At 45.1% G+C, this 20,388-nt stretch overlaps 1 protein-coding gene across 6 annotated transcripts in view; it reads right to left on the bottom strand.

The window, feature by feature from the left end:
• Positions 1-20,388, bottom strand: part of CNKSR2 (connector enhancer of kinase suppressor of Ras 2) — a 318,427-nt gene that overhangs the window by 158,495 nt on the left and 139,544 nt on the right. For all 6 annotated transcript variants that reach the window (XM_081947981.1, XM_081947982.1, XM_081947978.1 and 3 more), the window contains exon 7: positions 4,317-4,376. In XM_081947981.1, the coding sequence (XP_081804107.1) occupies positions 4,317-4,376 (60 nt within the window). The remainder of the gene's footprint in view (positions 1-4,316; positions 4,377-20,388) is intronic.

Genomic DNA, 20,388 nt, shown 5'->3' with positions numbered 1-20,388 from the left:
CTGCCCCCCTGTCAACACACATTGCTTCCGGTCGGAGAGGTAGGAGCCGAACCACCGCAAAACGGTGCCTCCGACTCCCATCCCCTCCAACCGGCGCAATAGGATACCATGGTCGATGGTATCAAAAGCCGCCGAGAGGTCTAATAGGACCAGGATAGAGGAGCAACCCCTATCTCTGGCCCTCCAGAGATCATCGACCAACACGACCAAGGCTGTCTCTGTGCTGTGCCCGGGTCGGAAGCCGGACTGGCGTGGGTCTAGATAATCGGATTCGTCCAGGTGTCGTGGAAACTGCTGCGCCACCACATTCTCAACAACCTTCGCCAAAAAAGGGAGGTTGGAGACTGGACGGTAGTTAGCTAGCTCCATTGGGTCGAGCGAAGGCCTCTTGAGCAAGGGTCTCACCACCGCCTCTTTCAAGGTGGTTGGTAAGTATCCCTCACCCAATGAGGCGTTCACCAGGCCCAGAAGCCAGCCTCGTGTCACCTCCCAGGCTGCCAGTACCAGCCAGGAGGGACACAGGTCCATTGAACATGTAGTGGGCCGCAGCCGTCCACGCAACCTGTCCAAATCCTCGGGGGCAACAGAGTCAAACTCCTCCCAGAATGGTCTCTCAAGACTCGCTGTTGACGGCTCGTCTGGTCCACTGACGGAGGTCCATCCGCTCCGGATCTGAGCAATTTTGTCCTGCAGATATTCCCCAAACTCCTCTGCTCTTCCCTGTAAGGGTGCCCCCCGCGTCCCCTGCGATAAAAGGGAGCGGGTTACCCGAAACAGGGCGGCAGGGCGGTTATCCGCGGACGCAATAAGGGCGGCACAATGCCTACGCTTGGCCGCTCTTATTGCCACAAGGTAAGTCCGCAAATAGGCTCTTACCTGTGTTCGGTCAGATTCGGAGCGTGAGGACCTCCACCTGCTCTCTAGACGTCTCCTGTGGCGCTTCATCACCCTTAGCTCCTCAGTAAACCAAGGAGCCCGGGTGGGTCGATGCCGCAGGAGAGGTCGCAAAGGCGCAACCCGGTCCAAGGCCCCAGTCGTCGCCCTATTCCAGGCAGTCACTAGGTCCTCGGAGCGGGAGCGGGACAGGGCTACAGGTATTGGCCCAAGCTCCGTCTGGAATCTATCCGATTCCATCAGGTGCCTGGGGCGGTACCAGCTTGTAGAGTCTGGTTCCGCCTCCTCGCGGTGGGGGATAGCGCCAGGGAAGTCCAGCCGAAGGGATGAGTGATCTGACCATGACAGGGGCGTGATGACTAAGTCCCCTATTCCCAGATCACTCGTCCACTGTTCAGATACAAAAATGAGGTCCAGTGTGTGGCCCCCTTCGTGAGTGGGGCCCTGAACTAATTGGGTCAGGTCCATGGCCGTCATGGAAGCCATGAACTCCCGAGCCACCTCGGAAGCCGCTCCCGTCGACAGCAAGTTGAAGTCCCCCATGACCAAAAGTCTGGGGGTCTCAACTGCCGTCGCTGAGATTAGCTCGAGGAGCTCGGGCAGGGCTGCTGATGCATAGCGAGGAGCCAAGTATACAATCAGCAAGCCCCACTGCCTCCCTGGGCCCCAGTTCACACCAAGGGACTCACACCCGGGTATCTGAGGGACAGTGAACTCCCTCGGCTCTAAACATTCCCGAATAACCACCGCCACCCCACCACCCTTAACCAGGGCCCGGGGCTGATGGAATGCCCGGAAACCTGGTGGGCACATTTCCACGAGGGGTAAACCACCCTCGTGGCCCAACCAGGTCTCCGTTATCCCTGCAAGGTCTAGCTCCCCCTCTGAGATCAACTCATTGATGAGGGGGGCCTTGTTGGTAACAGACCTTGCATTGCAAAGCATCAGCCGCAGGCCCTGGCTCTGTAGTTCCTGTCCACCTAGACTGCAGGGGTTGGTACAAGCGACCGGGCGTAACCAACAGCCACGGTCTCCCAACCGACCTTGAGATCTTATCCTGTCCTCGCATCCCCCTCTCCCCACGACCGTTGTAATAGAACAACCCTCTGTTCGAGTGACCTTTGTTTTCCCCCCCTCCACCTCACCCCCGTCCTTCCTGGACTCACCTGTTTGCCTGGCACTGGCTCTCCTCCCGGTCTGATTGGCCCTCCCCCCCACCCTGGAACCCCCTAAAAAAGATAAAAAACATTTTACTAAAAATCCCCTTAACTTCCGGCTCCTACACCTCTCGGGGTCCACGAAGCCGTCCTCGAGGCGGGCCCTTGAAAGAGCCAAGGGCCAAACCTGCGAGAGAGGGGCCTCCCGCAGGCGGAGCAAGTCTAACCTCGAATAAGTTATTATCAAAATTCCAGTGGAGGTTAAGGTGCTGTAGATGGTAAAAATAAGTCAGTATGGGGGGGGGGGGTAAGAGGCATTGTCCCCATGAGTCAGTATGGGGGGGGGATAAGAGGCATTGTCCTGGTTCATTCTTCGATAAAGAGTGGGGGGGGGAGCAGGTGCATGACGCCTCCAGCCACGCCCACAGAACCGGTAGTAAAAAAAATTGAATTCCACCACTGGGTGGGGGGCACTGAAGATCAAGGGGGCGATGGACTGAAAAAGTTTGGGAACCACTGCTATAACACCTTATAGAATTAACACCAAAAATGATGTCTTTATCATCATGGGGGATTGGAATGCTAAGGTAGGAAGCCAAAAGATAATCAGAATAACAAGCAAGTTTGGCCTTGTAGTACAAAATGAAGCAGGGCACAGGCTCATAAAATTTTGTCAAGAGAATACGATGGTCTTAGCAAACACTCTTTTCCAACAACCCAAGAGATGACACTACACATAGATATCACCAGACAGTCAACAAAAAAAATCAGATTGACTATGTGCTCTGCAGCCAAAGATGGAGAAGCTCTATACCAGTGGCAGTCAACCTGGTCCCTACCGCCCACTAGTGGGCGTTCCAGCTTTCATGGTGGGCGGTAGGGGTTTGCTGTAACTCTGCTTTATAAATTTTATAAAGTAAAGTTACTTCCCTACTTTATAAATCACCATTATTGTGGAACTGGTGGGCGGTTAGAAAATTTTGCTACTAACAGAGATACAAAAGTAGGCGGTAGGTATAAAAAGGTTGACTACCCCTGCACTATACAGTCAGTAAAAATAAAGACCAGGAGCTGACTGTGGCTCAGTGAAGAGGAACTAAAGATCCTCTTGATACAGGTGAAGAAGGAGAGTGCAAAAGTTGGCTTGAAACTCAACATTAAGAAAATTAAGATCATGGCATCTGGTCCTCTCAATTCCTGGCAAATAGATGAGGAAGAAATGGAGGTAGTGACAGATTTTATTTTCCTGAGCGCCAAGATCACCGCAGATGGGGACTGCGGCCAAGAAATTAAAAGACGCTTGCTCCTGGGGAGGAAAGCTATGGCAAATCTACACAGCTTACTAAAAAGCAGAGACATCACCCTGTCAACAAAAGTATATATAGTGAAGGCTATGGTTTTCCCAGTTGCAATATATGGCTGTGAAAGTTGGATCTTAAGAAAGGCTGAGCGTCAAAGAATTGAGGCCTTTGAACCATGGTACTGGAAAAGACTCCTGCGAGTCCCTTGGACTGCAAAGCTATCAAACCGGTCAGTTCTAGGGGAGATCAACCCTGACTGCTCTTTAGAAGGCCACATCCTGAAGATGAAACTCAAATACTTTGGCCACCAAGGAAGGACTCACTGGAGAAGAGCCTAATGCTGGGAAAGATTGATGGCAAAAGAAGAAGGGGACGACTTCTTTTGGGGAGGAGGAGGAGGAGGTGGCTGGCTGGATTCACCGAAGCAGTAGGTGTGAGCTTAAATGACTCCAGAGGATGGTAGAGGACAGGAAGGCCTGGAGGAACATTGTCCATGGGATCGCAAAGGGTCAGACGCGATTTCGCAACTAACAACAAAGAGACTTCTCATTGTTTATTCCCACTGGAAGTTTCCAGTGTCCTACATTTGCATGATACAGTAAGCCCTTATAAATTAAAGATTGTTATTTCCAAATGTGTGGTATTGCAGTGTAGGAACAATCTGTATGTTTTATGCGTAAATTAATGTTAAACCAACCTGTTTTGTATTATTATTTGAACTGCACAAGTGAATTTAGATGAGAGATAGAGAGTTTCTGAAAATTCAATTACTGCACTATATATTTAGGTGGCTATTATATAAATTATTATAGTAGAGTGTCCATAGGGTGAGCTATGGATGCATAAGTGGTATAACATATTCTTGATCCTTTGCAATTAAGATAGGTAATCACAGGGATAACTTAATCTAAAGTTAAATTTAAAAATGCTCCACACCTCAGCAAAATGTATTATCAATACTTACATTTTCTGTTGTTCCAGTAATTACATGGAGACCATCATATGTAGATTTAATGTACATGCCCTAAGAAAAAGACATTATGGGAAAGAATTTCAAAAGTTTTTCCATACTATAATCCAACCTACATTTCTCATCTATCTAAAATTCATCTGCTAACAGTTGAGTTATACAATAGAATACTACTCTGAATAATTTCTTTAAAAAGTGATTCCATCCCATTCCTCAATAAACAACCAAGATCAATGTATATTAGATGTATATTGTTTTAAATTTTGTGGCAACTATCTTTGGATGCCATTTGTTTGTTTGTAATGATTCGTCATCTGACTTAGATTTGTGTGCTATGAAGCATACTCAATCTTCAGGCAACAAATGTAATGAATCATAAAATTATTTAAAATAATTCTAGATGGCAGCATGCTCATGTTTACTACCCTGGAGCGGAAAGCATAGTCTCACTTTTATAAGTGCAACCTATAAGTACACCTTTATAAATCATAAAGGCAGTCAAAAATACTGGGCAAATCCAGATGTGTACTGAATCAAATCAGGCATACTTCTCAGATGTGTCAATCATTTTATACTGCACAACACATGGTTTCATGCTAACAGGAAACTATAGGGTTTCCCATAATTATTTGAAGTGATATCTTAACGTTTTTAAAAATCCAAAGTTTCAAGAAGTCACCATGAAAGAAAATGAGGAAAGATTGTAAAAGGCAAGGCCATCATGATAAAAAAATGGGTCAATTCTTCTTCAATAAAGTAAGAACAATGTGCTGATTTCACAGGATTTAATATATAATGTTTTTTAAAAAATGTTCATTGAAATATATGCTGATTGAAATAAAAAATAGGTAATTATGTAACAGGAAATTATTATAAAGCATTTCAAATCATAACCACTGAACTATTTACTTACAGTACTAACAAGATTGAAGGGAATAAATAATAAGTTACTCTTTTATGTATCAATAAACTATAAAGTTCTTCCTGTTGCAAATTAACCACAAAATGTAATCAGTAAAGACAATACACAATGACTTGCTAAAACTCCTCTGAAATACAGGAACATAAGTCTGAGACAAGGCCACCATTTGGTGAGAGGAACATCTGCCGCCTAGGGCGAAACTATAAGGAAACAAAGATAAGATAACTGGGGTTCTGCAGGAAGGGTCATGCTGACCCTTTGTAGTGTAAAATGACTTTAAAAAATGACTTGAGAGATGGGGAGGGCTTCTTCTTATGCCACATGCAATGTTTAGGGGGTATAAATTGTATAGCGTGAAAACTGTTTTTTTGCTCTCCTTGTACTCAATCCATTTGGGAAGGGTCTTGGAGGCCACGCTTGCAACCACTTTTCATTTTTCTACAATAAACATTTGAATTGTGAACCAGACTTATTTATGTATTGTGAGGATTAAATTATTTGGGTCTTGCATCTCACCCATATCAATAAAAAGGTTTCTAATATATGTAAGCATTTATTTTGCAAAGTTATAAATTTGATTCAAGAACTGTGTGAAATTGATGTATAAATCAGTTGAAAAGTATAATTCAACACTGAAATTTAGTAAAATTCTCAATAGATTAAATTTCTTTTAAAATTAATAGTTAAGACATACCATAGAATACCTTAATTCTATGAACTTTACTGAAAAAGCTTGTATTCTTTATAATTTACAATGTTTCTAAATGTTCAAATGAATATAAAGCCTACAGTGAATATAAACTTCCAAATTCATGCTGATACAAATGTAGGTTATATTTCCCCATTCTAATTTTTACAGTACTCATTGATACATTTCTTAAATGACAGATCCAGTCTGTCTCTCTATGCTTTTAATATTTTTGAATGCATAATTGGTAGATAGGTCTAGGGTGCCAGGTGAAGAAGCTGATTTCCAGTTTTACTCTGTTGAACTCATGATTATGATCAGTTGAACTAAAACATCAATTTATTTGTGTTTTTATACTCCTGGTAAATAGAAATGACTAGACATAATTGGCTCTCCTTTTGATGGAGGAAAGAAATTTTAAGGAAGGTGTGGTAACAACTTTGAAAAAAGTATTTCCATGTATCATCACACATAATTATAATTAGTCTCCAACCTTTTTTAAATAAACAAGACTCTCAAATGATTAAGTCTGGATTTACTTTTAGTTGTTCTTTGATGAAAATGATTAAATTTTCTTAATTTGCACCATTATTTAAAATCTGCTTTAAGAACACTTCAATATGTCCCATAAAAAACTCTAATACTTCCTTTTATTGAACCCTGTCAAATTTTCTTCCTGAAGAAGTTAGATTCATATATCAAATTATCTTGATTAAATATATTTTTATCCTACTTTAATTTTAAGGAGGTTTTTTTAACTAGCTCCATTCTTTGTGGGATTTTAAAAAAATATTATTATCATCAACCTTTTTGTTGTTCTGTCTTAACATAACAAAGTTATATGTCTGGCTTTTTTTAAAACTATAAGTATACATTAGAAGAAGATGCCCTCTGTTTTATATTACACAGACAATTTGCAGCGATATAGCTTAAAATAAATATGATTTGGCCTAAATCTTTTGTCCTCCATATTATTTTATACTAATAGTTAAATGGCTTCCAAGATAAAGGAGTGTTTGCTCTTGATTATATAGTTAAAATTTCATATTTATTTTCTGTCCATAAAAACTGTCATTTTGCTTATTTTATTTTTTTAAACGTGTATTTAGGAAATTCTGCAACATGATTTTATAGAGTTCTTGCTGACTGAACTTCCTTTGGTGTCTTATTTCTTGATAATTGCCTTGCATCAAGACTTGGCAGATAATTTCTCCTTTGTTTCCCCTCCTTTTAATTTTAATGGGCTCTTGATTTGGGGAATCTATAACAATTCGCTGCAGCCACCTTGCCATAGCCAAATCGTCATGGGACAACTAGATACAGCCAACTTGCCACGGGACAAGTCACTGCAGGACAAGAGTTACATCAATATCAAAGAAATGGTGGAATAGAATAATTAAGGAAAGGAGAGAAGAAGGGACAAAATGAAATGTGAATGACAAAAATTAAAATAATTTTTATTTTAAATAAATGAATTGTTAAATTGTTCCACGGAGAGTTGGCTATGGTGAGTTGCCTTGTGGTGAATTGACTGTGGTGAGATGTCCCATTCTGGATTTTGAAGCTATCGATATGGGTATTTTGTTACTACTAGACATAATTCTTCTCATTAAGCAGCAAAATATAACTCCAAAATCTTTGAAATTTGCAATGGGGATTCATCTTCCTATTCTGTACAAATGTTTTGTTGCTATTTTTTTAGGGAAAAAATGTTATGAATTGGGGGAGGGGGGGGAGGCAGCAGCTTTAAAAGCCATCACCTGATCAGAAACCAATTATACTACCTATGTGGTTCTGCCTAGCCAGCCCAAGGCTCCGCCTGAGCACCAGCTACAGCAGGTTCCAGGAACCCCAGTTGATGAGGGAAGTGGTGACGGGGTTAGCGTCAGCAGAACCAGGACTGCGAAATGGACTAGTTACTGAAAATATGGCAAGGTTAACAGTGGATGTCCCAGTGGATGAGACAGCAGCCAGTTCTCCCGGGTCAATAGCGAGAGCTGCCCCCTGGAGGGCCTGCACCAGCTGTCTCGCTTGGCTTCCTCAGGCCAAGGGACCCCTATAGGCTATTGGCAGCCCAGCCATGCCCCTGGAGCCACCACACCTGTGGGCAACCTTTGATGATGAGCCCGCCAGGTTGTCTCTGTTCCTGAGCCAGGTTGTTAGTCACCTGAACCGCTTTGCCCACTTACACCCCAGCCACTAGGGTCATGGTGATGGAGGCATTGGAGGGGGAAGCTGCAGACAGGGTAGCAGATCTTTAGAGAGAGAACACTTAAGAGTTGGGAGAACGCTTGACAGTCTACTGTTGGAAGCCTTGCAAGACCATTTTGAGGATGTGAAACAGACCAAGTGGCCAAAGGGGAATTTATGGTGCTAAAGCAGGGAACCTGACCATCGGCAGACTATATCTGGGAGTTCTGCCGACTTGCCAGGAAGTTAAGACAATGGCCAGAGCAGCTCTTGGTCCATCAGTTCAAAGTGGGTCTTGATCAGGAGTCTGCGCCAGACCTGTGCATACCAGGGCCTACCTCCTCAGCTGAATGAGTGGTACTGGGCGGCCACCGAGGTAGATGCCAAACTGAGGAAATGACACCCCAAGGGGCTAGGGGCAAAATCTTCACTAAACTGGACTTACGGGAGGCATACTATAGGGTTCGCATAAGGAATGGGGACAAGTGGAAAACTGCCTTCAACTGCCCCCTGGGGAGATACCACTTAAAGGTGATGCCATTTGGGTTGCAAGGGGCCTCTGTGGTGTTCATGAAGCTCATCAACATGGTGCTTCATGAGCACCTCTACAAGGGCATGTTGGTTTATTTGGACGATATTCTAGTATATACTGTGACAATGGGTGAACATATCTAACTAGTACGGTAGGTGTTGGAAAAATTACTGGCAGAATATTTGTACATAAAACTATCCAAGTGCGAATTCCACCAGAACAGTTTGGACTACTTGGGGTACTGGATTTCTGGCATGGGGATGAAGATGGATCCCGCAAAAGTGAAAGCTGTCCTGGAATGGCAGGCACCCAGGATGCATATGCAGTTGCAGAGTTTCCTGGGGTTCGTGAACTTCGATAGACAGTTCATTCCCTTGTTTGCCCAGGTAGCTCTGCCACTCACCAACTTACTAAAAACCAAACCTGCCACGACTGAGCCCTGTCCCAATCAACCTCTCCAGTAGACTATGGAGTGCCTGTGGGCCTTTGAAACTCTGAAGGCCCTGTTCACCCAGGAGCTGATCCTCAGACACCCAGACCCGAACCAACCCTTCATCATCTAGGCTGATGCAAGAGACGTAGCTGTCGGAGCCATCCTTTTGCAGCACAACAACAAAGGCGAGTTGCAACCATGCACATATACCTCCAGGAAGCTCACCGCCACAAAACAAAGGTGGGCAATTTTGGAAAAAGAATTATTCTCAGTGCGTTGGGTGCTGCTGACATGGCAACATTTCCTGGAGTGGCATAAAGTGCTGTTCAAGATGTGGATGGACCTTACAGGCCATATGGAAGTTATTGCCAAAACAAGTGCGATAGGCACAATACTTCAGGAGCTTTCAATTTGCTTTAAAATAACATACCTGGTGGGAAGAACTTCTTAGTGGATGCCTTGTCCTGGTTGCCACAATACAAAAGCAGTCAGGAGGAAATAGTACTTGTGATCATTCCTCCGGCCCAGCCAGTTGCAAAAATCGTAGCTGGCTGACAAGCTAAGGGAGGGGCAGGATCTGAAGCAAATGATCTGATCCAAATCCTGAAAACCACATTATTAACTGACCCCTGGTTCCTAGGGAACCAATAGTTGTTAACCCACAGGGAGGGGTGAGCATGGAAGGGTACTAAACTGTACATTCCTGGTGTACTGCAAACACAGATCCTACAACATTGCCATGATGTCAGGCAAGCCGGTCACTTGGACTTCCCAATGATGTTACACTTGGCCAATAGGCAGTTCTTGTGGCCACAGATGAAGAGAGATATCAAGGCGTATGTTGCCCAACTTGTGCCACCATGAAAAAGAGGCTAGGATGGCCTCCAGGTCTCCTGTAATTGGTAGCCAATGTCACTGTTCTGACTCCAAAACCAAGAAACAAAAATAAAAGGTTCGATTAACTGCTTTTTAATTCTTGTAGGCCTGGGAACGTCAGCACATCTCAATCAAAGCAAAGGCAGCAATAATCATTGCTGCTTTTCCACCAATTTAACCTCCCCCCCATGCACACCTGCCCACCCACATGGCTGTAATACTTCTTGAGAGGCCTGGAATCTTCCTGTGGGGCCTAGTTCTTTCTTCTGCCAGCCTGTGCTCCAGCTGATTGTCGGCCGGCTGCTTCTTTGTTGTCAACCTCCCACGCCGTGAGTATACTATTTTTCATTATCCCGGTAAACTTACCCCCCCCCCCAAATGGCAACCCTGATGGTCCGCCAGAGGCTCGCCATTTCAAGGGTTGACAGGCAGCTCCCCTCTACCATGGACATGGCATCTAGAAGATAAGCAAAGACCACAATTAGTTGCCTATTGCTCAGGGTCCCACACAATCACTCTTGCCTGGTTTTTGAGGGTGCTCCCGACTCCTCACCCAAGATGCCTCTGACAGGGAATACCTCTTCCATTGTACCAAGTATTGTATGCTCCCCCTATGAATGCAAGAATCTAGGATCCGCTCAACCTCATAGTGCACCTCTCCCCCACTTGAATGGCCCCAAGTTCATGCTTTGGGGTACCACGTACCTCTGAGGTTACATGTTTCAACAGACTACTGTGGAATACTGGGTGTATTCTCCCCAATAGATGAGGGAGCTTCAGTTCCACTGTGACTGGGTTGATTGATATGGGAAATGGAGCCAGGAATTTAGGGGCTAGTTTATGGCAGGACATCTTTAGACATAGGTATTTGGTGAAGAGGTACACCTTCTCGCCAACTCAGAATGGGGTCTGGGGGCTCCATTTCTTGTCAGCCTGCACCTTTTGGGTCTCTGCCACCTTCCTTAATGCTACTCTCACCTCCTCCCATACCATGTGCATGTTGTCCATCCACTCTGTCAGGCTAACAGATGAGGGGGGTTCCCGAGGGTACTCGGGAATGGGGACAAACTCTATCCCATTGGCCACTTTGAATGGGGTGAACCATGTGCTGCTGTGCACTGCTGCTATTGTTGTATGCTACTTCTGCAAAGGGTAGGAGGTCAGCCCAATCAGTCTGTTCATAGTGTACATAGCATCTGATGTATTGCCCAATCATGGCATTGTCTCTCTCTGCCACTCCCTTGGTAGCTGGGTGGAATATGTAACTCAGGTCTTGAGATGACCCAATCATTCTAAAGAACTCCCACCAAAATTTGGCTGTGAATTGCATTCCCCGGTCCAAGATGATCCTCCTTGGGATCCCATGGAGGTGGTATAAGTGAATGATGAACATCTTCATCAGCTTACATGCTGATGAGAGGTGCGGACAAGTCACGAAGTGGGCTTGCTTTGAGAATAGGTCAATAATTGTCCATATAACGGTATTCCCATTATTCTCAGGGAGCTCTATGATAAAATCTATGGCTATTTCTTCCCATGGTCAAGTGGTATTAGATACAGTTGTAAGAGGCCAGGTGGTTTCCCTGGTCATTTTTTCATTGTTGCACAGATTGTACAGCTCCAGACAAATCCCTCTAGGTCTTTTTTAAATTTTGGCAACCAAAATTGATGGTTGACCAGATGTAGGGTTTTTAGGAACCCAAAGTCACCAGCTGACTTTGCATCATGGCACTGCTGCAGCACAGCCTTCCGCTGGGTGTGAGGGACATATAATTTTCTCCCCTTCCACACCAGGCTATCTCACTGGGTTAACATCTGCCGGTTCTCCTGAAACCATGGGTTGGTGGGCAGAGCCGCCTTCAAGGAGCAGGTCATCTCATCCAGTCCCATTTCATTGTTGCATTGTCTGCTCTTGGGTTGTGGCTTGTGCCACGGATTACAGAGGAGATATAATGGCTTGAACTATGTCTCCCCATCCACTATTGTATTGTAGAATCCTTGATAGGGCACCTCTAGAAAATTACTCCCCCTAAGAATATACTTCAGAGTAAAGTGGAAGCATTTAAAATAGTATATCCACCTGAAATGTTTGGGGGACAACTTGCACGGAGTTTGGAGGGCTTCAAGTTCTTGTGATCCGTCCACACTTCAAAGGATACATGACTCCCCTCCAGCAGATGATGCCATGTCATCAGTGCCCACCTGGCTGCATAGGCTTCCTTTTCCCATATCGCCAACTGTCTTTCGGTATCGAGTTTATGTGACGTATAGCCACACGGTTGCAGATTACCCTGCTTGTTAGTTTGGAGAAGGACAGCTCCCATGGCCATGTTGCTGGTATAGGCTTGGACCACAAATGTTTGCTCCAGATCTGGATGTTTTAGGATAAGCTCCTTAGCAAACAGCATCAACAGGCTCTTTGACATACCATTATCCATTGTAGTGGTTGGTTGGGTCTTATTTTCCCCATTGTGTGCTTTGTCTTAAGAAGGTTGGTTAGTGGTAGGGCCACCCATGCAAACAAAGGGATGAACTTCCGGTAAAAGTTTGTGAATACTAGGAAATTTTGCAATTGCTTGCAAGTCTAGGCACCTGCCAGTTCATAACCACTTCCACCTTTGCTGGATCCCTCTCCACCCCAGTGTTCGACACACAATATCCTAAGTAGACCAACCGGGTCTGGTGGAACTCGCATTTGGACAACTTTACGTAGAAATTTGCCACCAAGAGTTTTTCTAGGATGGTGTGCATCAACTGGACATGCTCACCCATGGTTTTGGTGTCAGGATGTCATTAAGATATAGAAGTACTCCTTTATATAAATGCTAGTGCAAGACATTGTTAATCAATTGCATAAACACTGCTGGAGCTCCTTGCAAGCCAAATGGCATTACTCTAAATGGATAACTTCCTAGGGGACAGTTGAAAGCAAATTTCCATTTCCCCTTCCTTGATCCAGACTGGTAATATGCCTCCCTCAAGCTGGTGACCCTTGGCCAAACAGGACAGCATGTCCTTCATGAGAGGGAGGGGGTATGTATTTTTGATGCACACTCCATTGATCCCCTAGCACCAGAACCTGGAAGAGAGCAGTTGGCAAGTGTGCATGCACGCAGCAGCCAGCTGCTCTTCTGGGTTTCATCATCCGTATGCGTGCCACCCAGCTGCTCTCTTTTGTGTTCCACTGCATGTACCAGAACCTGAAAGAGAGCAGCTGGCCAGCGCGCATGCACACAATGGAACCAGAAAGAGCAGTTGGCAATGGTGTGCATGCCCACAGAGAGGGCTTTGTGTTCCACTTCTGACACACGTGCCATAGGTTCGCCATCATGGCCATAGTTAATCCATCTCCCGTGGTGTCAATGTTTACATTTTTTGGCTTTGACAGTTCGGACCTTGGACAGATTTCTATGGCATAGTCTGTGGGCCAGTCTGGGGGAAGGACATCACACTCCCTCTCACTGAATATGCTGACAAGGTCTCTATACACAGGGGGGAAGGCAGAGTCAGGTTTCCAAAAAGTGCCCATATTAATTCATGAGTCCCAAGCCAATTTCAAAAGAAAATTAGTCATTTATTAGGAGCATTCATTTTGGCAATACCTTTTTGCAGTCAGGACTGGGCATTATTTGAATTATAACTGAACTTTACCCCTGTTGCTCCCCTCCCCTCAGTCTGTGTCATAAATCACATTCCCCAATGAGGTGCACCCCTCCTACATCTGCTGCAGTAATCTGAGATCTGACTATCACCATGACAAATTTAGGAGTTGTCATTCGGCTCCCCTCACTTTCCAAAAACAACCTGTGCGAAGCAAAAACAATTTGAGTACAGGTATAGGATTTACGCTACATCCTCCACCCAGGCTTGTTTGGATTTTCTGCATTGAATTTTGCTATAAGGCGATCCGCCTGGATATTTCTACTCTTTATCCAAGATGCCTCTGACAAGAGGTGGCCTTTCCACTTGCTTAAGTATTGGAGTTGTCTCCTGTGCCACCTCAAATCAAGGATTCATTGCACCTCATAATGGATTTGGCCCCCTACAGAGCCTGGGGCTCCCAGGGTAGTGGTCTCAGAGTGGATCCAACAATGGGTTTTAAGAGGCTACCATGGAATACTGGGGGTATCTTCCCTTTCAATCGGGGCAATTTCAATTGCACTGTGACTGGGATGATGATCTTTACTATGGGGAATGGTCTCATAAACTTTGCCCTCAGTTTCATGCTAGGGAGTTTTAACCTCAAATATTTTGTAGAGGTAAACTTTCTCTCCCACCTGGAATGTGCTGCTTTAGCTAGCGCTTCTTTGACATTCTCTCAGGTTGCTTTCAGCATTGACATCCAATCAGTCAAGCTGACTGAGGAGCGGGAATCCCTTGGATACTCAGGCATTGGGATGAAGTCCATGCCGCTCACTACTTTGAATGGTGTTAGTTCGGTGCTTGGGTGAAAAGCTGAGCTAAGGCTTTGGGATGACCCAATGGACTGCAGGAACTCCCTCCAGAACTTAGCCATGAACTCTGTCTGAGATATTTCTTTGAGATATTCCATGCAAGCAGTAGATGTGCTTCAGGAACAGTTTGGTCAGCTGGTGAGCTGAGGGTAGTCCACTTCAGGGTATGAAGTGTGCCTGTTTGGAGAACAGGTCTATTACTGTCCAAATCACTGTGTTTTCCCCACTTTTCAGCAACTCTACTATAAAGTCCATTCCAATCTCCTCCCACGGCTTCGTTGGCTCTTCTACTGGTTGCAGCAGTCCGGGGAGGTTTCCCAGTCATATCTTCATTGTGGTGCAACTTTTCACATAACTGTCTACATCTTCCTTTATGCCAGATCTCCAGAACTGCCTCCGGGCTAAGTGTGAAGTCTTTAGGAATCCAAAGTGGCCTGCCGGTTTGGTGTTGTGGCTCCTCTGGAGAATTAGGGTGCACAGGGATTCTGGAACATAGAGTTTCGTCCCATTTCATGCGAGGTCATATCTTTTTGTTAAGATGTGTTGGTTGCTTCAGAACCAGGGGTCTATTAGCAGTTCGGTTTTGAGTCCCGTGGTAAGGTCGCTTGCTGGTTGGTCTTGCCAGTCATGGCATTGTCATCTGGTGGTCACTTGGGCAGCTATTTGAGTAGGGGGAATGATGGCATCCACCACCTGCTCCTGTTCGCATTTGTACTGGAGCATGTGGGAGAGGGTGTCAGCTAGAAAGTTCCTTCCCCCTGGAATGTGCTTTAGTATGAAGTCAAAACGGTTGAAGTATTGAACCCATTGGACGTGTTTGGGTGATAGTTTCCGTGGGGTCCTTAGAGCCTCCAGATTTTTGTGACAGTCCAGACTTTGAATGGTTTCTGGCCCCCTTCCAACAGGTGTCGCCAGATAAGCAGTGTCCATCTCACCGCGAAAGCCTCCTTTTCCCATGCGGCCCATCATCTCTCTGTGACTGTGAGCTTGTGGGAGGTGTAGGCGCAGGGCTGTAAGTTTTCTTGGCTGTTTCTTTGGAGTAGCACTGCTCCCACTGCCATGTCGCTGGCGTCTGTTTGGATCACGAAGAGTTGCTCGGGTCAGGATGCTTCAGCACCGGTTCCTTTGCAAACTTTTCTTTTAGTGTTTCAATATAATACAATAATACAATAGCAGAGTTGGAAGGGAACTTGGAGGTCTTCTAGTCCAATCCCCTGCCTAGGCAGGAAACCCTAAACTGTTTCAGACAAATGGCTATACAACATCTTCTTAAAGACTTCCAGTGTTGGGGCATTCACAACTTCTGGAGGCAAGTTCCAGTGATTAATTGTTCTAACTGTCAGGAAATTTCTCCTCAGTTCTAACTTGCTTCTCTCCTTGATTAGTTTCAACCCATTGCTTCTTGTTATACCCTCAGGTGCCTTGGAAAATAGTTTGACTCCCTCTTCTTTGTGGCAACCCTTGAGATATTGGAACACTGCTATCATGTCTCCCCTAGTCCTTCTTTTCATTAAACTAGACATACCCAGTTCCTGCAACCGTTCTTCATATGTTTTAGTCTCCAGTCCCCTAATCATCTTTGTTGCTCTTCTCTGCACTCTTTCTAGAGTCTCCACATCTTTTTTACATCATGACGATCAAAACTGAATGCAGTATTCCAAGTGTGGCCTTACCAAGGCTTTATAAAGTGGTATTAACACTTCACGTGATCTTGATTCTATCCCTCTGTTTATGCAGCCTAGAACTGTGTTGGCTTTTTTGGTAGCTGCTGCACACTGCTGGCTCATATTTAAATGGTTGTCCACTAGGACTCCAAGATCCCTCTCACAGTTACTACTATTGAGCAAGGTACCACCTATACTGTACCTGTGATTTTGTTTTTCTTGCCTAAATGCAGAACCTCACTCTTTTCACCATTGGATTCCATTTTATAGAAATGAAATAGATAGTGCCCAATGTTCAAGTTTGTCAAGATCCTTCTGTATCTTAAGCCTATGTTCTGGAGTGTTGGCTATTCCTGCCAGCTTGGTGTCATCTGCAAATTTGATGAGTTCCCCATTTATTCCCTCATCCAAATCATTGATGAAGATGTTGAAGAGTACTGGACCTAAAATAGAGCCTTGGGGTACTCCACTGCATACTTCCCTCCATGTAGATGCAGTTTCATTGAGGACTACATGTTGAGTGTGGTTGGTCAGCCAGTTACAAATCCATCTGATGGTGATGCTGTCTAACCCACATTTTTCTACTTTCTCCAGTAGTAGGTTATAGTCTACTTTATCAAATGCGTTACTGAAGTCCATGTAAATTATATCAACAGCATTCCTCTGGTTCACTAATTTTGTTCCTTTATCAAAGAATGCAATAAGATTAGTCTGGTATGATCTGTTTTGGACAAACCCATGTTGGCTTTTGGAATACCAGAATCTTCCCTGGTATTGAGGTCAGGCTGATAGATCTGTAGATTTCTGGATCTATTTTTTCCCCTTTTTTGAAGATGGGAACCACATCAGCTCTTTTCCAGTTCTCTGGCCGTTTCCCGATGCCCCAGGATCTCTGAAAGACATAGTTCAGTGGTTCTGAGAGCTCATCTGCCAGTTCCTTCAGAACCCTGGGGTATAATCCATCCGGTCCTGGTGATTTGAACTCTCACTTACCATTTTCTTCCCTATTTCAACTTGTGTTCCTAATCTGACTTTTGTGGTGCTGTTTTTGATAGATTGGACTGTTTTTCCCTTTGTGTAAAGACAGATGCAAAAAATGAGTTAAATACTTCTGCTTTCTCCCTGTTGCTTGTCATCATCTTCTTCTTCTTTTTTTAAACAAAATTTTTATTGGTTTTTTTTAAAAAAAATAAACAAGGAAAGGGGTAGTGGAATAAGTTACAAATTTCGGCAGTTACAATGCAGGAGGTGGTCCTTTCCCCCGTACTCATACGTTTCATTTATTAATACATTAAATTATTACAAATTGATAGTATTTTGTCAGCATATAAACTTTTATCTTCTAATAATTTCAATCATTTTACATCATACAGATTTTCTTGTTCATTTTTGTGATCTGAGTTTTCTTGATGTTGCCCCTTCTCCCCCTGCCAGCAGATCTCTGGCCCCTCCCGTGTCTTGTGTATCTGGTGTAGTGTCATCAGGTTATCTAGGAGGGCTCTATTTTTTTCCATAAAGGCCTGAGCCTCTTTAGTTATATTAATTCTGACTCTTGTGTCCTCCCAGAAAATTAGCATACCTTCATGCATCAGCCATCTGAACCACACCCCTTTCTGGTATAATTTCTTCGCTAGTAGCGAATAGTTTTTTCTTCTCTCTCTCACTTTCTTAGGGATCTGTTTCAGAATGGCTATTTCTCTATCCTGGTATTTTAGTGCTTGCCCCCTTTGTGCACTCAGAATCTCATCTCTTGTAGTCTTTCTAAGGAATTTAATGTGTACCTCCCTTGGAACATTGTGTGTTCTAGTGTATGCTGAGTTTATTCTATAAACCAGGTCCATATCCCACCCCATCTGTTGTTTGTCTTTTTTGATGTATTCAGCCAAAAGGTTTGTCATAACGTCCTTTAAATCTTCATCATCTGCCTCAATCACATTTTGAAACCTAAGAAAAAAGGACATTCTTTAAAATTCCATTTTTATCTGGTGGTTCTCTAGCTCTTTGTTCCCTTTCTGCACTCCCCCTACCTCCCCCCTCATCTCAGCGGTCTCCTCCTCCAAAAGATCCAGTCTCTGTGAATTATTAATCACCTGGTCTTGGTTCTCTCTAAGCTGCTCATTCATCTCCTTAAACTGATTTTTAAAATCCTCCTGTCCCTTTAAAATCTGTTGAAACATCTGCTGAAAGTCCACCTCAGAAGGCTTGGGCTGAAGCAGGGAGGTTAAAGTCTGTTGTCCGCTGGGGCTGGACGCTGAAGATGTCGGGGCGGAGACTGCAAAACCCGGCTTCCCCGGTGGTGGTCTTTTGGGTGGCGTTATAATGAGCAAAGAGATAACAATGTCAATACAGAGAGGAAACAATTAGGGAGGAAAATCACCAAGGAGGTTACGAGGCAGAGAGTCCAAGCAGATAGGAACCTTTTCTATATTCAGCTCCTGGCAATAAAGTAATAAAGTCCTTTGTTCCAAGCCCAGAGTCCAATGTAACAAGAGATTTGTCTGAGTGCCACGGAGACAAAGACAAGATGCCTGAAGTTACTATGGGTAGAGTCACGTTTCAGTGTCTATGAAGACAACGGAAGTGTGCCAATATTGCCCTGCCAGCTCCGGGATCCGAAGGCAAAGACCAAAAGTTTTCAAAGTTTTCAGATTATCACCTCATTTACACAATTGCAATCCAGAATCTGCCTTTGCTATGAGCATGATTTTGTTGCATGGCTCCCCCTCCTCCTCCTCCTCTGGGGGCAGAGAGCAAAACCGTTTAAAGCCACTTGTCCAAGGGGGGGGGGAATCTCCCTCCCTCCAGTCACGCTTCTCCAAAACAAGTTGAAAGTCAGTTTTAAAAAGCTGGCAATTTTTTTTTCCTTTCAGCCAAGTAAGGGAACGGGGGAAAGTTTCCACCTCACCACACGGCAGCTGCGTCCTTCAAATCCTGCTTTCTTCCAGCTGCCTCATCCCGAAGACCCCGCGGCGCCTCCCCTCTTGCCTCCCGGTGCCTAGGGTGATGCGGGGAGCCCCCCCGGCCGCCGCTGACACGGGGGATTCCCTGCTATGCCGCCCCCTCGGCAGGAGCTCCTCCAGGGCGTCCTGTGCCCCCCGGATAATTGGGGAGCCCACCAGGAGTGCGCGGGGCGAGCAATGCCTGCCCGTCAGGATCCGCAGCTGGAACCGGAAGTCACTTGTCATCTTCTTGTCAATTTCTCCCAGCAATGGACCAATTGTTTCCTTAACTTTTTTCTTGTTTTTAACATTTCGAATGCCTCTTGGCAGGTTAGGTCCCACCTTTGTCCCGGACGAGGTTTTGTTGCTGGGCTCCCTGTCTTTAGGAGGTGTGTCATGGGTTTGGCAATCTTTGCAAAGGAAGGGATGAATTGCCTATAAAAATTCACAAACCCTAGGAAGCTTTGTAGCTGTCTGAGGGTGCAAGGGGGTTGCGAGCCTAGGACGGCTTGTACTTTGGCTGGGTTTATCTCTATTCCCTCATTTGACACTTGGTAACCCAGGTAGTCTAGCCCTGCATGGTGGAATTCACATTTTGATAGCTGGTACAGGTTGGCTGCCAGACGTTTTTCCAGTGCCTGTCAGACCAGGGGTATGTGGATGTTCATGGTCTCCGTGTAGATGAGGATGTCAACCAGGTAGACGAGGATCCCCTTGTAGAGTTGCTCATGCAGCATCTCATTTATTAACTGCATGAACGCCGCTGGGGCTCCCTGCAGTCCAGAAGGCATCACTTTGAATTGGAAGCTCCCTAGGGGACAGTTGAACACTGTTTTCCACCTATCACCTTCCCTGATCCGTACTCGGTAGTATGCTTCTCTGAGGTCTAGCTTGGTGAAGATTTTTCCCTTGGCCAGGTGAGATAGCATGTCCTTCATGAGGGGGAGGGGGTATAGGTTGTGTACGCACATGGCATTTATCCCTTGAAAGTCCACACACAGTCTCATAGTTCCATCTTTTTTCTCTTTGAAGAGGACTGGTGCTGCAACTCATGGCTTGGCTGGCTCGATGAACCCTCGTGCTAGATTTTTGTCTGTATATTTGCACATTTCTTGCATTTCCCAGAGTGTCATGGCATACAGCTTGGGTTTGGGTAGTTTTGCCCTGGGGATGATTTCGATGGCACAATCTGGCTCACGATGGGGGAGGGGCAGAATGTTGCATTCTGTCTCGCTGAATACTTCTGCGAGGTCCTGATATTCCCCTGGGATTTGTTCGGTCTCTGGGATTTCATCGGATGTGGCTCACAGATGTTCTGGTGTGCTCTTTTGGAGGGTTCCCTGCTTGAGTGGTGTTTCTGCTTGCTGG

Source organism: Natrix helvetica (assembly GCF_964273705.1).
Source record: "Natrix helvetica genome assembly, chromosome: 3".
Lineage (NCBI taxonomy): Eukaryota > Metazoa > Chordata > Lepidosauria > Squamata > Natricidae > Natrix > Natrix helvetica.
The sequence above is the reverse complement of the archived record's forward strand: the minus strand, read 5'-3'. Positions and strand labels throughout refer to the sequence as shown.